This window comes from Taudactylus pleione, unplaced genomic scaffold (assembly GCF_031769625.1).
Source record: "Taudactylus pleione unplaced genomic scaffold, aTauple2 ptg000400l, whole genome shotgun sequence".
In the NCBI taxonomy this organism is placed as follows: Eukaryota; Metazoa; Chordata; class Amphibia; order Anura; family Myobatrachidae; genus Taudactylus; species Taudactylus pleione.
Window position 1 is genome coordinate 2,565,001 of NW_028284802.1, and position 15,823 is coordinate 2,580,823.

Below are 15,823 nucleotides of genomic sequence, written 5' to 3' on the forward strand. Positions count from 1 at the left end.
GGAGCTATAAACTGTGCACAATACACTGTACATAACATTTCCAAACAGTTTATTGTATAAAATGAATGACAAGAACACCTGAAAGAAATATACATGGCAGCGTGTAAGAGACCAGAGATGAATAGACTATAGTGTAACATGTCTACTAAATGTAAAGCAGAAAATAGGTCCCGGCTGTGTTACATCCCATTAGGCAGGGCCGGATTAATAATGGGACGGATGGTGCTACAGCCCCAGGCCTTTATTTATAATGAGGCCCAACATCATGACAGCACAGTGACAGCCAAACACCAGCTGGCCATATGGTTGGCCAAAAAATATTACTTTTAAAATTGTATTTTTATTTTCCTCACATAATTCTGCAATTTCTATAATTTCACATAGTTAAGGAGACATTGGGGCTGATAGTGTAAAGGTGGACACGCCCACATGGCACTGGCCACACCCAGACACGACTGGTCACACCTCCTCCGCTTACCATAAAAGGCCCTAGAACATTTTTAATCCCCAGCCATGTGGCCCTTAATCCGACCCTGCCATTTGGTATCTACCACATTACTTGTCTGACTGTATTTATTATCCCTGAGTCTTACTTACACTATGTCAGTCCCCCGGCCGATTGCACTATATACATACCCAGCTGTGCTACTGTGTAAGTGTCTGATTTCCATAACTAAATAGATGAGACTCTCACATCCCATATTTCCTCTGTCTCTCTCTTATAGATCCTAATGACAATCGGCCATTATGCCTGGGGATTATTGGTGGCATCATCACTGTTGTTCTAGTGTTGGCCATTGCTGTTACTGGAATCATTCTGTACAGGAGACACTCAGGTGAGAGAGACAATCACAGGGTGATACAAGCAGAGACACTACAGCAGTACAGAGACACAGCTACAGCAGTACAGACACCCATCTACAGCAGTACAGAGACACATCTACAGCAGTACAGAGACACATCTACAGCAGTACAGAGACACCCATCTACAGCAGTACAGAGACACCCATCTACAGCAGTACAGAGACACAGCTACAGCAGTACAGAGAGACACCCATCTACAGCAGTACAGACACCCAACTACAGCAGTACAGAGACACCCATCTACAGCAGTACAGAGACACCCATCTACAGCAGTACAGAGACACAGCTACAGCAGTACAGACACCTATCTACAACAGTACAGACACCCATCTACAGCAGTACAGAGACACCTATCTACAGCAGTACAGAGACACCCATCTACAGCAGTACAGAGACACCTATCTACATTAGTATAGAGAAATCTACAGCAGTACAGAGACACCCAACTACAGCAGTACAGAGACACAGCTACAGCAGTACAGAGACACCTATCTACAGCAGTATAGAGAGACATCTACAGCAGTACAGAGACACCTATCTACATTAGTATAGAGAAATCTACAGCAGTACAGAGACACCCAACTACAGCAGTACAGAGACACAGCTACAGCAGTACAGAGACACCCAACTACAGCAGTACAGAGACACCCAACTACAGCAGTACAGAGACACAGCTACAGCAGTACAGAGACACCTATCTACAGCAGTACAGAGACACCCATCTACAGCAGTACAGAGACACCTATCTACATTAGTATAGAGAAATCTACAGCAGTACAGAGACACCCAACTACAGCAGTACAGAGACACCTATCTACAGCAGTACAGAGACACCTATCTACAGCAGTACAGAGACACCTATCTACAGCAGTACAGAGACACCCATCTACAGCAGTACAGAGACACCTATCTACATTAGTATAGAGAAATCTACAGCAGTACAGAGACACCCAACTACAGCAGTACAGAGACACAGCTACAGCAGTACAGAGACACCTATCTACAGCAGTATAGAGAGACATCTACAGCAGTACAGAGACATATACAGCAGTACAGAGACACATCTACAGCAGTACAGAGACACCTATCTACATTAGTATAGAGAAATCTACAGCAGTACAGAGACACCCAACTACAGCAGTACAGAGACACAGCTACAGCAGTACAGAGACACAGCTACAGCAGTACAGAGACACCCATCTACAGCAGTACAGAGACACCCATCTACAGCAGTACAGAGACACCTATCTACATTAGTATAGAGAAATCTACAGCAGTACAGAGACACCCAACTACAGCAGTACAGAGACACAGCTACAGCAGTACAGAGACACCTATCTACAGCAGTATAGAGAAACATCTACAGCAGTACAGAGACACATCTACAGCAGTACAGAGACACCCATCTACAGCAGTACAAAGACACCTATCTTCAGCAGTACAGAGATACCCATCTACAGCAGTTCAGAGACACCCATCTACAACAGTCCAGAGACACCCATCTACAGCAGTACAGAGACACCCATCTACAGCAGTACAGAGACACCCATCTACAGCAGAACAGAGACACCCATCTACAGCAGAACAGAGACACATCTACAGCAGAACAGAGACACATACTACAGCGGCACAGAGACAAATCTACAGCAGTACAGAGACACATCTACAATAGAGACACACAGCTACAGGCATACAGCTCAGTTAGCAACCTTGGGGGAATGTGAACTGGGCACGATATTAGGTCCCAGTTGGGCACGATATTAGGTCCCGCTAACCACACATGAAAAGCGCCCATTTCAGGGGAGGGTTTCAGAGGAACCTTATGACGGCTGAATCCGCGGTGTGTAGCCCATAGGCTGCAATGGCCTACCACCATCTTCAGATGGCGGTAGCTGCGGGGGGGGGCCAATCTCCGGAATGTTTTTGCATTCCGGAAATTGGTAAATACGTCAGCATCGCATCCCCCATAAAAACCTATTAGAGATGTGGCTTGCGGCGGGAATGGAGGGATCACAGCAGATAACGGAGGTATATACTGTGGTCCCTCTGTGATATATCTGGGGAAACTTCATATTTGCGGTTAACCGACATAAACAGGTGTTTTCAGGGGTTAAGGGAAACCATGAGGAATGTAACAGCGCTGTTATTAATGTTCTTAATCCTAGATGGTCCTTTCAAAAAAAATTCATAAAGTAGGAAAACAGAGATTAATTACTTTCTCTTTGTTTCACAATTACTATCCACCAAACTTAAGTAATGTAAGGATTTCTAATGTCCCATTCAGTATCAGAAAGAGTCACATATCTCCTCATGTAACTATTTTCTTCCAGAGGAATTTTGTATCTTATGGAAAAAAATAACCATCTCTATATACTCAAATTGTTTCAAAAAGTATCCAATCCTTTCTCTCTTCTTCCGAAATCTCTTATATAGGCACACGCTTTCCAAGGTAATCAAATATGCATAAAGGATAAAAAAAAATTCTTTATTCACTAAAATGGTCCACACAAGTATATAATTACTCCTGTGCTTCTGAGTGTAATATGGCAATATAAAACAATATATGTAGAACAATCCCAGATTCATACAAAAAATTATTTTAAACCGACAGACAGCAATTATTTTATAAGCATAGACAGCAGCCATCACCCAAGTTGGTTGAAAGAGGTGCCGGGCAGTCAATTTAGATGCATTAAAAGGAATTACACTAATAAACACTCATATAAGGAAAAAGTGGGTATTATTAAAAAATTTATTTTTAGAGAAGGGACATAAAAATAAACATCTAAAGACAGTCTTAGAGAATTGGAAGCTGTAGACTCTACACCTTCCAAATTCTCTAAGACTGTCTTTAGATGTTTATTTTTATGTCCCTTCTCTAAAAATAAATTTAGAGAAACTCTTCTAAAAAAGACAAAGAAATTAGTAAATAAAGATTTCTCCAATTCGTTTGTTACCAAATTCAGTAAAGATGATAGAAAAATAGAAACCATTTTAAAAAAATATTGGGGGATCTTGAAAAGTGATCCAATTTTAAACATATATTGCCTGATAAACCTGTTATAATTAACAAGAGTGCTCCCAATTTACAAAATATTCTAGTAAAGAGAGCAGTACCACCCACGCAAGGAATAGGCACATGTGTAAATCGAAATGTTTTTATCGGTGTGGCCTGTGTGTAGCTTGTAAAAGTTGTAGAACACAAGAAGATAGCAAAACGGAGACGTTTATAACAAGTGTCACAAAGAAAGAATATAAAATAAATCATTATATTACTTGCAATAGTTCTAATGTCATCTACTTAATACAATGTAGATGTACGAAACAATATGTGGGTAAAACTAGTAGACCATTGAAGGTCCGGTGAGGCCCCTGGTTATTTTCTGCTTTATATTGCCGGATTACGCTCAGAGGCACAGGAGTAATATACTTGTGTGGACCTTTTTAGTGACTAAAGACATTTTTTTATCCTTTATGCATATTTGATTACCTTGGAAAGCATGCGCCTATATAAGAGGTTTTGGAAGAAGCGATAAAGGATTGGATACTTTTTTGAAAAAATTTGAGTACATAGAAACGGTTATTTTTTTTTACATAAGATACAAAATACTTCTGGAAGAAAATAGTTACATGAGGAGATATGTGACTTTCTGATATTGAATGGGACATTAGAAATCCTTACATTACTTAAGTTTGGTGGATAGTGATTGTGAAACAAAGGGAAAGTAATTAATCTCTGTTTTCCCACTTTATGACATTTATTTTTTAAAGGACTATATAGGATTAAGAACATTAATAGCAGTGCTACGCATGTTTGGAGCAGTAGGTTGAACTGTTCATTTGTGAGAAACTGCTGCAGCTTCAGAAGTAATTTAATTGGAGTTTTCTAGTTAGAACTTGTTTTCGGTGATTAAGCTGCAAATATACAATGATAAATAGCCCCTAGGAGAGATGTTGTTATAAATGTTATTCCTTTCAATTTTGTTATTAGTACTTAGGACCTTATTCAGACCTGGTCGCAAGCACTGAGCGCTCGCAAACGGGTCGATGTTTGCCCACTGGGCATGCGCATGTCAGAGCCAACTCCGACGTGTGCATGTGCGAGATCCAGCTAGCGACGGGCTCTCCGTCGCTACGGGTCTCGCACCAAAGGGGGTGAGCTGTCGATGGTGATTGACAGCTCGCCCTGTTTGGGAGGCGGGCAGGGGGGGTGGCCGGCGAAACGGAGGCGTTCCCAACGGTACGCTTGCCATTTGGGGGCGGCCCCACTGACAATGATGTCAGTGGGGAGCTTCCTGCTCGATCAGAGCAGGAAGCTCCCTGGGGCTTGCGCTTGTCGAGACCCAACCTTAGGGTCTCGTCGCAAGCCCCGATGGTCACGATGGTCATGACCATCGCAACCATCACCCTGGTCGGTCGCTAAGCTGTGGGTGGTAACCCACAGCTTAGCTAGCCACCAGGAGGCCGTACTAAAAAAAGAAGCGGCCGCCCTCATTCAGAGAGAGCGATCGCTTCTTGCGACCGCCTCTGAATGAGGGTCTTAGTCTTTTCTAAACACCTCATTTGTTTCCGATAAGATTATGGGGAGGGCATTTTTTATATAGGGGTCTCAGACTGGTTTAGACTACAGATGTGTCCAAATACACCTGTCCCCAAATAGCGCCAAATAGCCTAATTTGGTACGCCACTGACTTTGCGACTAAGCCGCGCCATGCTAACCCTCCACAAATTTTTGTCCCGAAAATGTGTAAGAGGGGTGTGGTGCAGTGCCTGCTGCCGTGCAGGTGTACGTCTGTTCCTTACCTGGCGTCGCACCCTCTCACCTTCAGGCCGTGTGTTGAACAGACGGTCCTGGAACTCCCAAACAGAACACGGACACGATGACCTAGGGTGAAGGAGACGAGGTGAGTACCGTCCCTCCTCACGTCGACCGACGCGCCCTACCGAACTGAGGGATAAATTCAGGTTTTAAGTGAAGATCATCATTGGCACTTTTGGCCTCAGATCCCGAATTTTCACCTATCAGTACTCGCGCACCAGGTGAAGATCCGTCCTTGCACCACGTTGCAAGGTCCACCGTCCGCCCAGAAGGAAGGAGAGATAGGTAGTGACAAACAAACAGGGAGAGACAGTACACACAGCTATTTCTCACCGTGTCCACTCCTGCTCTTTGTCCGCTCACTCGCCTACAGGTCCCTGTAAGGAGATACACAACACAGCCGTGCAGGGCCTAAACCTATGTCACGCAACTACACATACTACAATGACATCGCTCTCAACCTACAGTGTGTGTAGTGCGACATGTATAACAATAACTAAACTTTTACCCTGCACGGAACACCAATCACAGACTATAAGTATACAAGAGCAAAACACGGTGCTGTCCCTTTAAATGTCTGCTACCTACCTATCCAGAGCTGGCCAGCTCCTCTTTATAGTGACTGGGGAAACACTACCTCATTGGTGGGAGCCGGACAGCTCTCCACCACTGCTCACACCTCTAATCATCTACGCAGGGGCTGCCTTTCTATATCAGTGCTTCAGGCCTATGGGCCTGCCTAATGATGGGTTCTGTTAGTGGCCTGGGCCTAATGCCCAGCACCACTTTATATGGAGCTCAGGCCTATGGGCCTGCCTAACTGTGGGGCTCACTTATTATATCGGGCCTAACGCCGTCCTGAATTGGGTACAGACCTAGAGCCTGGCTGATGGCCATGGGCCTAGTGCCCGCCTACTTGTAACCGTAGTGATCTGGGCCTAACACCCAGATCACTGGCTCCTAACCGAGCTTTAGAGAATACTATAGGGCCTACTGCCCTCTACTGAGCCCCGGGCCTTGTGCCCGCCTATTTGCTCATGGGCCTAGTGCCCATGACACTATAAGTGACTTTAGGTGAATAAAACACATTTTCAATATTGAGAAATACAAAACTCCAGGAATGACCACCAGTGGCAGAGAAGCGTCTAAGTCACTCCATAAGGCGCAATAAGGACAGGAGTATGAGGAGCTACAGCCCCGACTGACACTGTTCATTCATTTGTAATGAGATTGTAGACTCTGCTTATTCCTGTTCTTACCCCGGTGTCTTGTGTATTTTTTAGGGGTGAATCCTGGTGATGATTATATTCCTACCCCCAGTAAGTAACATTGCTGTTATCTGCTCTGCTCCATCTGTATGTATCATGTGTGTGACCCCCAGTAAGTATCATTGCTGGTATCTGCTCTGCCCCATCTGTATGTATCATGTGTGTGACCCCCCAGTAAGTAACATGGCTGTTATCTGCTCTGCTCCATCTGTATGTATCATGTGTGTGACCCCCAGTAAGTAACATGGCTGTTATCTGCTCTGCTCCATCTGTATGTTATCATGTGTGTGACTCCCAGTAAGTAACATTGCTGTTATCTGCTCTGCCCCATCTGTATGTATCATGTGTGTGATCCCCAGTAAGTAACATTGCTGTTATCTGCTCTGTCCCATCTGTATGTATCATGTGTGTGACCCCCAGTAAGTAACATTGCTGTTATCTGCTCTGCCCCATCTGTATGTATCATGTGTGTGACCCCCCAGTAAGTAACATTGCTGTCATCTGCTCTGCCCCATCTGTATGTGTCGTGTGTGTGACCCCCAGTAAGTATCATTGCTGTTATCTGCTCTGTCCCATCTGTATGTATCATGTGTGTGACCCCCAGTAAGTAACATTGCTGTCATCTGCTCTGTCCCATCTGTATGTATCATGTGTGTGACCCCCAGTAAGTAACATTGCTGTCATCTGCTCTGCCCCATCTGTATGTATCATGTGTGTGACCCCCCCAGTAAGTAACATTGCTGTCATCTGCTCTGTCCCATCTGTATGTATCATGTGTGTGACCCCCAGTAAGTAACATTGCTGTCATCTGCTCTGCCCCAACTGTATGTATCATGTGTGTGACCCCCAGTAAGTAACATTGCTGTTATCTGCTCTGCCCCATCTGTATGTATCATGTGTGTGACTCCCAGTAAGTAACATGGCTGTTATCTGCTCTGCCCCATCTGTATGTATCATGTGTGTAACCCCCAGTAAGTAACATTGCTGTTATCTGCTCTGTCCTATCTGTATGTATCATGTGTGTGCAGGGCCGGATTTGCCGCTAGGCAACCTAAGCGGCTGCCTAGGGCCCGGCGGGTCCCAAGGGGCCCGTGACCAGGCCGGGCAGGCCCCCCAAAAACTGTCCCTGGGGAGAACTTGCAGCGCTGTTTATGACATGCTGCTACTAGCACCAGCCGGGAGACAGGACACACATACCGGCAGTGTAGTAGCAGCACGTCGGAGGCCCGGCTGCTACTAAGCTGGGGGAGGAGGCGGAGTTCAGGACGGGGCTGGCCGGCCCTAAGCAGGAAGGGGCAGGCTCGGGAATGCTGCTGCTGAATGGAGTACCAGCCACAGTGAGGAGGATGCCGCTGCGCCCGCTCTCCCGCCCGCCGACAGACAGTGACAGTGATTCACTGTCTCACTCCCCCGCTGTGCCGCTGTTAAGGCTGAAGAGGCAAGCCATGCAGACGTGGTACAGATGGACGTCATAGGCAGGTACATTTGCTGGAGCTGGTGGGGAGGGGAGAAAGGCGCGGAACTGTGAGGGGACGGGGGTCTATGCTGGGCTGGGAGGGGGTCTGAGGGGAGGGAGGTCTGTACCGTTAGGAGAGAGGGTCTATGGCTGCTGAGAGGGGTCTGTGAGGGGAGGGGGTGTCTGTACTGTGAGGGGAGAGGAGTGTGTGAGGGGAGGGCGGGTCTGTGCTGTGAGGGGGAACCTGTGGTTTGCGGGGAGAGGGTCTATGGCTGCTGAGAGGGGTCTGTGAGGCGGGGTCTGTACTGTGAGGGGAGAGGAGTGTGTCAGGGGAGGGTGGGTCTGTGCTGTGAGGGGGGACCTGTGGTGTGAGGGGAGAGGGTCTATGGCTGCTGAGAGGGGTCTGTGAGGCGGGGTCTGTACTGTGAGGGGAGAGGAGTGTGTCAGGGGAGGGTGTGTCTGTGCTGTGAGGGGGGACCTGTGGTGTGAGGGGAGAGGGTCTGTGGCTGCTGAGAGGGGTCTGTGAGGCGGGGTCTGTACTGTGAGGGGAGAGAAGTGTATCAGGGGAGGGTGGGTCTGTGCTGTGAGGGGGGACCTGTGGTGTGAGGGGAGAGGGTCTGTGGCTGCTGAGAGGGGTCTGTGAGGCGGGGTCTGTACTGTGAGGGGAGAGGAGTGTGTCAGGGGAGGGTGGGTCTGTGCTGTGAGGGGGGACCTGTGGTGTATGGCTGCTGAGAGGGGTCTGTGAGGCGGGGTCTGTACTGTGAGGGGAGAGGAGTGTGTCAGGGGAGGGTGTGTCTGTGCTGTGAGGGGGGACCTGTGGTGTGAGGGGAGAGGGTCTGTGGCTGCTGAGAGGGGTCTGTGAGGCAGGGTCTGTACTGTGAGGGGAGAGGAGTGTATCAGGGGAGGGTGGGTCTGTGCTGTGAGGGGGGACCTATGGTGTGAGGGGAGAGGGTCTATGGCTGCTGAGAGGGGTCTGTGAGGGGAGGGGGGTGGGAATGATGGGTGCTATGTAAGAGGGCATGTGGAGCTGTTAGGTGGGCAGTGAAGGGGCCAGGCTGTCAGTGTGACTATAACAACCAGAAGCTGCATACACACATTTATTTATGAAAGGAAATATATATATATATATATATATATATATATATATATATAATCAAGACATGACCTGGCAACACCTACTGGATTTATGCACAGTATTTGCAATGTCTCTAGATTATCTATCTATCTATCTATCTATCTATATATATATATATATATATATAATTTGCTGAGTTACTACCTATTGTGTTGGTGTTTTCATCTTACTTTCTGTTCCCTCACCTTCTCCCATCTCCCTCTGTTCTTCCCCTTTCCTCCCGTCTCCCTCTGTTCTTCCCCCTTTCCTCCCGTCTCCCTCTGTTCTTCCCCCTTTCCTCCCATCTCACACAATTTTTCCTCCTGTCTTCCTCAGTTTATTTAACCCCCTTACTTCCCATCGCGCCTATCACACTGTGTATGTATGTATGTATACACATACACACACACACAAACATGCACACTCCTTTCATGTATATATTTGTTACAGGATGATATATATATATATATTAGGGATGTGCAGGCTCGGATACGTTCGAGTTTGCACGTTGAGTTCGGATTTTTCCCTCCAAAAAAACGGAACTCAGAACGAGGCAAAACGTCATCTTGCACGGACGAACATCATCATTCCTGGACGACCCTTTTTACGGAAGCCATAGAGGACAAACAAGGCGTCCGACTTCCTAAACGAAGAAGTGCGGTCAACATAAGTCCTTAAGGCCCGCACAACATCCAAAGAGGCCTCACCCACGGAAAGGCCAGGTGAGTTAAAGGCCGGAACAACGATTTCCTCGTTAACATGAAACTGGGAAACAACTTTGGGAAGAAACTCAGGCCGAGTGTGGAGCACTGCCCTGTTCCCATGAAAAATCAAGAAAGGGGGTCTACAAGAAATAACCCCTAAATCAGAAACACGTCTGGCCGAAGCAATAGCCAGAAGGAAAACAGTCTTAGCTGTTAGCCATTTAAGATCCACTGAGCCCAGTGGTTCAAACTACGGTCCCTGGAGAGCCCTCAGGACCACGGCCAAATCCCAAGGCGCCACAGGTGGAACAAAGGGTAGCTGAATGCGGAGAACACCTTGCATAAAGGTGCGCACATCCGGGATTGTAGCAATCCTACGGTGAAACCAGACAGACAGGGCCGAAACCTGTACCTTCAAAGAAGCAAGGCGAAGCCCATGATCTACTCCCGCTTGTAGGAAGGCGAGTATCCGAGACAGACGAAACTCCCGCGGTGCATAACCTCTCGGTCGACACCACTGGAAGAACTATGCCACACGCGATGGTATATCCTCGCGGAAGACGGTTTCCGAGCTCGTAACATGGTACGCACTACAGAGCTGGAAAACCCCCTGGACCTCAGCATGGCTGTCTCAACAGCCACGCCGTCAAAGACAGCCGAGTCAGGTCCAGGTGAAGACAAGGACCCTGTGACAGAAGGTCCGGTCGTAGCGGCAACCGCAGAGGACTGTCCACGAACAGACCCTGAAGGTCTGAGAACCAGTGCCGTCTGGGCCACGCGGGAGCTATCAACAGGAGCGTCCCTCCTTCCTGTTTCAATTTCCGGATTACCCGTGGAAGAAGGGAAACCGGAGGAAACAGGTAAGCGAACTGGAACGTCCACCGGACGGACAGAGCATCCACCAGAGACGCCTCTTCGTCTCTTGTGCGAGACCCGTACACCGGCAACTTGTTGTTGTGCCGGGACGCCATGAGGTCGATCTCTGGAAGACCCCACTTGTCCACCAGCAGTTGAAAAACGTCCGGGTGCAGGGACCATTCCCCCGGATGAACGTCCTGGTGACTGAGAAAGTCTGCCTCCCAATTTAGCACTCCCGGGATGAAGACAGCTGATATGGCCGGAAGATTGCGCTCTGCCCATACCAGGATCCGAGACACCTCTACGAGAGCCGCCCGACTTCTGGTTCCTCCTTGCCGGTTTATGTAGGCCACGGTGGTAGCGTTGTCCGACTGGACCTGCACTGGGCGACCCTGGAGAACCCGATGTGCCTGCTGGAGGGAATTGAAGACCGCACGGAGTTCCAAGATATTTATTGGAAGTTCCGCTTCTGTCGGGGTCCACCTGCCCTGGAACAAGTGTGGACCCGAAACTGCTCCCCAGCCCCGAAGACTGGCGTCCGTTGTCAACAGGACCCAATTTGGTACCCAGAACGGACGTCCCTTGCTGAGATGGGTCGTCTGCAACCACCAGGCAAGGGACAGGCGAACCTCCGAGGTGAGCACTATCGTCTGGGACTTTAGAGACTGAGGCAGCCCGTTCCACTTGGACAGGATCAGGTGCTGCAGAGATCTGGAGTGAAACTGGGCATATTCCACCATGTCGAACACCGACACCATGGAGCCCAGTAACCTCATCGCCGAGTGTAGAGACACCCAGCGGCTGTGCAGACAACTGCGCACCCTCGACTGTAAAGCAGAGATCTTTTCCCCCGTCACAAAGATGCTTTGCTGTCCCGAGTCCAATAAGGCTCCGAGGTACAGAATCCGCCGAGACGGGATTAAAGTGGACTTCTGCCAGTTTATTAACCAGCCGTGCCGTTGCAGTACCGCAATGGTCAGGTCCAGGTGGCGCAGAAGGAGCTCCGGAGTTCCTGCCACTAATAAAAGGTCGTCCAAGTACGGCAACATGCGGACTCCCTGCAGCCGCAGAGAAGCCGCCATGACCGCCATCACCTTGGTGAACACACGCGGTGCTGTCGCCAGGCCAAAAGGCAACGCCCGAAACTGAAAGTGGTCGCTGCGGATTGCAAACCTGAGGAACTGTTGATGGCGCAAAAGAATAGGGACATGCAGGTAAGCGTCCTATATGTCCTTTGACACCATGTAGTCCCCAGGTTCCAGCGCCAGAATGATGGACCGTAGGGTCTCCATCCGAAACTTCGGCACCCGCAAAGACCTGTTGAGAGCTTTGAGGTTGAGAATCGGACGATACGACCCATTGGGTTTCTGCACCAAAAAGAGATTGGAATAGAAACCCTGGCCCCTCTGGGAGAATGGAACAGGCACTATAACTCCAGCCTGGAGCATAGTGTGCAAGACTTTCTGCAGCTCCGTGGCCTTGTTCCGGTCTGATGGTAGACCCGTGGTGAAAAATCGAGCCGGGGGTCTGTGCCGGAAAGAGAGGGCGTACCCGTGGGAGACCACCTCGAGAACCCAAGTGTCTGTCGTGGTGACCGACCAACACTGGGCGAACTGCAGCAGGCGGCCTCCCACTTTGGGATCCCCCAAAGGGAGGCCCGGACCGTCAGGCCGTAGGCTTGTCATCTGGCTTAGGGGCCGGACGTCTGGTACTCCAGGCCTGCTTCCGGAGCTTGGCCGATTTCTTGGGACCAGCCTGTCGGGGAAAAGACTGTGGTTTGGGCCTGCCCTGGGCCCTATAAGACCGAAAAGGACGATGGTCCTGAACCCGAAGGAACAGCGGCCGACGGGAGACATGCCGATTTGGCTGCCGCCAGCGTGGCCACAATCTTGTCCAGATCTGGACCGAAGAGAACTTCTCCGTTAAAAGGCAATATATCCAAACCCTTTTTGGAATCGGCGTCCGCCTTCCAGGAACGCAACCACAAGGTGCGACGAGCAGCCACTGCTGCCGAAGAAATTCGAGACACCAGGGTACTAATGTTTAAGGCCGCCTCGTTGATATAAGTGGCTGAATCACGGAGACTACCAATCAACTCCGCCTGTTCCGCCGGACAGTCGAAATCGAAGGACGCCTCCAACGAATCTGCCCAGCGCTCCATAGCTCGGGCAACCCAGCAAATGGCCATAGCCGGCCGCGCTGCCCCCCCCCGCAAGGGAATAAGCGGACTTCAGGCAGATCTCCACCTTGCGGTCCGTAGCATCCTTAAGGGAGGACATGGATGGCATTGGTAATGTGGCACTACGGACAAGACGTGTCACGTGAGAATCCACCTGTGGAGGGGATTCCCACTTAGCAAAATAATTATCCGCGAACGGATAAGCCACCGCCAGGCGCCTTTGCGGCTGGTATCGCTTGCCAGGCTGTTTCCACACCTCCTCTAAATGGTCCACCAACTGACCCGAAAGAGGAAAGACTGTGGCGACACCCTTCACATCCTTAAAAAAGGCATACTTGGATTTAGCCGCTGGGGGAACTTCGTCCTCAATCACCAAGGCTGTGCGGACTGCCCGAATAAGTCCAGGAATATACACCTTGGACCGAGCGTCTGCGTCCTTAGTATGGAGAGGTTCCTGATCGTAAGGATCCAGAATCTCCCCATCATCAGACGTCCCTTCGTCATCCTCATAAGGAGCCGACAAAGACTCCACCGGCCGTTTATGTGGCCGCATCACAGCCTCCCCCTGCAACACATCCGACAAGTGCTGTACAGAACTCGTCAGGGAGTTAACCCACGCCGGCTCCTGAGAAACCGGGAGAGGGGAAATAGGGAGACTGCGGGGTACCACCAATTGTCTTAGGAAACCCTGCATGGGTGACGACACCACTGACTGCTGGGACAAACCCATCGGTGTAAACGCGGGCTGCGGAGCTAACTGGCCCACTAAGGTTGTAAGCGCCTGAGCGAAACAAGCCCAGGGCGGCTCCTGTACCAGTGCTGTAACCGTAATAGGCCGCGCCATAGACAAACACTGCCGGCAGAGGCCCTCCGCGCTACCCTCCCCCTCCGATAAAGGTACTTTACACGTAGTACACTGTAGCCGGAGAGGAAAGTCACTTTCAGACATGATGGCACAAAGTATGTGACCCCTCTCACCACCCTGCAGCACCGCACCGCAAGGGCTTTAGCAGAAAGAACAGGGACAGTAATAAAGCTGACAGTCAGAAATGGAAAGTACAGGCAGCAGCGCTAGCACAGTAACATACAATGCAAAGAAAATCAATTCCTGCACCAACCAGCGCTGATAAATCAACTACACAGACACAGAGTCTGGTAGGACACAGCACTGCATACACAGACCCGACCACAGCGGAGGAGAGGTATGCGGGGGGACCCAGACCACGATGCCTCCGTCCAGACTTCCAGCAGCGTTCACCATGCGTTCAGGAAGATGGCCGCCGAGGAGCAGAGAGGAGGCTGGCCTGGGGGAGGAGCGCTGCCACAGGGCCAGTCAGCGAGTTGCAGAGAGGGCTGTGTGCAGTGGGGGAGGCGCCGGCTGTGAGACAGGGAAGGCGCGCTCCCCTGGCATGCATTTAATCCCCGGGACGCCGCAGCACTACCGCTGTGCTGCGGTCCGCTGTCCCAGGGGGGTAGTGGAAGCGCAGGCTATATACCTGGCTCCACGCTGCAGCCAGTCCCCAGGGAGCCCCCTGCCTGGGGACTCTGGACCATGTAACAGCGGGGACCCACCGCGGGACCCCGCTGCTTACCTTGCTGTCCCCCTTGATTCCGGCCATGGTTCTGAACATCTGGGGTCACCGCTAGCTGTGACCCCAGATGCTCACCAGCATCCCCGGATCGGTACCGGCGTTCTGGTACTCTCAGGATGCTTCCTTCGGGCGGCGGATTCTCCTTTCAGCACAGGAGCGTCCCCACCATTAAAGTATACTGCTTTGGGACATCCCCAAGGTATCCTGTGGATACCCTATGGACCCTGAAGTAGAAAATATGAGATATGGTAAGAACTTACCTTTGTTATCTCTATTTCTACGAAGTCCATAGGGTTCCACAGGACTCCCGCCCTGTCGCACCTGTGCTGCAGATGGGCTTTACTCTGGTCTTTACTCTGGTCACCGTTTTTTCTGTCTCCCTCTGGTGAGAGTGTGATTCTTGTGTGTATCCAGATCTTCTTTCTCTCTCTTCCTTCTCCTCCTCCGGCCTATGGCTTGGTAACTAACTGAGGCGCCTTGGCTTGGGGGCGGGGTATAGGAGGGGGACCCTAGTGCATCCTGGGAGGCTGAAAGCTTAACTCTATGGTGCCCGATGACTGACGTCACACCTATACCCCAAGGTATCCTGTGGATACCCTATGGACCCTGAAGTAGAAATATATATATATATATATATTATATATATATATATATAAATAACGATGCGCGTATATAATATATAATATGATATGTGTGTCTTGCTCCAGTGACACCTACTGTAATATATGCACAGGATTGTTTGGGGGAGAGGGCCCCTAAACAATGGCTTGCCTAGGGCCTCGGGAGGTCTAAATCCGGCTCTGTGTGTGTGACCCCCAGTAAGTAACATTGCTGTTATCTGCTCTGCTCCATCTGTATGTTATCATGTGTGTGACCCCCAGTAAGTAACATTGCTGTTATCTGCTCTACTCCATCTGTATGTTATCATGTGTGTGACCCCCAGTAAGTAACATTGCTGTCATCTGCTCT

General features: G+C 49.7%; 1 protein-coding gene across 1 annotated transcript in view; it reads left to right on the plus strand.

The window, feature by feature from the left end:
* LOC148506515 (class I histocompatibility antigen, F10 alpha chain-like) overlaps positions 1-15,823 on the plus strand; it is a 66,246-nt gene that overhangs the window by 37,296 nt on the left and 13,127 nt on the right. Inside the window, exons 5-6 of the mRNA XM_088446531.1 lie at positions 726-836; positions 6,967-7,002. Of these exons, the coding sequence (XP_088302657.1) occupies positions 726-836; positions 6,967-7,002 (147 nt within the window). The remainder of the gene's footprint in view (positions 1-725; positions 837-6,966; positions 7,003-15,823) is intronic.